Source organism: Galeopterus variegatus, unplaced genomic scaffold (assembly GCF_000696425.1).
Source record: "Galeopterus variegatus unplaced genomic scaffold, G_variegatus-3.0.2 Scaffold5662, whole genome shotgun sequence".
Lineage (NCBI taxonomy): Eukaryota > Metazoa > Chordata > Mammalia > Dermoptera > Cynocephalidae > Galeopterus > Galeopterus variegatus.
The window spans coordinates 114717-116715 of NW_007731773.1; the positions used below are offsets into that span (position 1 = coordinate 114717).

Sequence of the window (1999 nt, forward strand, 5' to 3'; positions counted from 1 at the left end):
GGAAAGAATAACTGAGGTTCCTACACCACATATTTCACTTCATCTCACTTCTTCCCACAGCCCAGAGATCAAGAACATTTTCATATAGGAATCAAAACTAAATGTTTTTTAAGGGCTAAATACTCTAAGTGTATGCCAGGCAATGCCTGTCTTGCACAACTCTCTCTTGCCCTGACCACAGCCTCATGCTCAAGAAAGCAAGGTTAAGTGAGGTTTGGGGGTGCAGAGCAGGGGACTATTTGAGTTCGGCATGAGACTCAAGAGCTCCATCCATATGCTAGCTAATAACTAATAAGGCAGCCCAATGCAAAGGGCAAGAGAGTCAGGTGGAAACTGAGGAGACCATCAGATTGCCCCAAGATTTGGGCTGTGGGGCAAGAGGAAAACAGACCAGAGAGAAACAGAGATGCCAAGAGAGACTTTCTCTCTCTCCCTCTGTGTGTGTGTGTGTGTGTGTGTGTGTGTGTGTGTGTGTGTGTGTGTGTNTCTTGTAAGTTTCCTGGTTCCATAACCAGGCAGCTGTAACTTTAAAATAAATCCTCATTTTTCAGGCAATTCTTATTACTCTCTGTCCATTGCGACTATAAGAGAAAGGGCAGAAACAACACTGCCATGCTAAGCCAATTTATTCTGTCACTCAGGAAAACAAGAATCTTCTAGAACAAATTTCAATGTGGAATTATGGATCTTTTTCGGCCTGCACTCTTTCAAAGCTGGTCTGAAACTAAAGCTCGTTTGCCCAGCCTTGGGGGGCAGAATGTGACATAATCTCAGTTTTATCAGACCCCAAGGCCATCCTCTAAGGCTGAATTGAGTTTTCAGCTAGCCTCAAAGCTCCTGACACTATAGGACACAATGTGGGAGTGTTTTAGGAGTTGAGCTCCTGCCTCATGCTGATTGGGCAGACACCCACGTCGCCAAGCAGTAACCCACTTACAGCAATTCAAGCAGGAATTATTTATGCAGTGAATATCCCTTTTGTAACTGGGTTGTACAAATACTATGAAAATATTAATAGCATGTTTTAATTACTCACAACTCTACCACCTTAAGACAAGTACAAAAGACTTGAAATCAAAGACCTGGGTTCAAACTCTCCCTCTTCCACTCCCTAGCTGTGTGACTTGGAGTAAGTCACTTAACCTTCGAGAGTCTATTTCCCCTCCTTTGTAGAGATAATAACACCTACTTCACAGGGTTACCGTGAAGGTTAAGGGAGACATCTCGCATGATGCTGCTGCAGCAGCAACAGCAGCATCATAGCAACAGCAATGATTTCTTGAGCACATGCTATGTGCCAGGTACTGTGTTGAGCACTGTACTTGCCTTATCTCATTTAATTCCCCCATAACCTCAGGAAGGAGGTACATTTTACTGGTAAAGTTGCTGTACCACACAATGGCTAAGTCACCTGCTTAAAAAACTAACATAGCTAATGAGGAGGTGGTGCTGAAAAAACACTCCTCCTTTTACTTTTCCATTTACTTTTTCACTACGACACAGATTCCCAGATTTAAAAAAAAGAAATTCACAGCAACTACTTACTGGGGGTTCATCGGTTCCAAGCCGCCAGTATGTTGAATTACACAGTTTTTTCACTTGCTCGGGACCCTCTATATCATAATCTTTGGGAAAAGCTTCTCTGTCGTGGTGCCTTAAGAAAAAAATTAAGAGTCCATTAAAGGATAAAGTTCATGTATCATGTATTCCATTTAAATATTTTTAATTTATCCAATAAAAATTTACCATATTTGTGGCATTATTTCTATTGTAAATTTACTGGATTTGTAACATAAAAAGTGTTGCTTTGCCTCCCACGGATTTGTCACCCCTTTTTCCCTGGGTGACAGAGATGCCAAAGATTACTCAAAGCCCATCTCTTTTGAGCAGTAAGAAGCCCCAGAAAGGGGTTAATCTCCCAGAACTTCCTCAAACAGGAGGCATTTCTTACATTTGGGAAATTAACCACAAATCAGGGTTCTCTTCCTGCATTTATTCT

The 1999-nt window shown here is 41.7% G+C and overlaps 1 protein-coding gene across 1 annotated transcript in view; it reads right to left on the bottom strand.

Moving 5' to 3' along the window:
* LOC103605228 (chromosome unknown open reading frame, human C9orf135) overlaps positions 1–1999 on the bottom strand; it is a 104603-nt gene that overhangs the window by 72888 nt on the left and 29716 nt on the right. The window contains exon 2 of the mRNA XM_008589814.1: positions 1546–1654. Coding sequence (XP_008588036.1) covers positions 1546–1654 — 109 coding nt within the window. The remainder of the gene's footprint in view (positions 1–1545; positions 1655–1999) is intronic.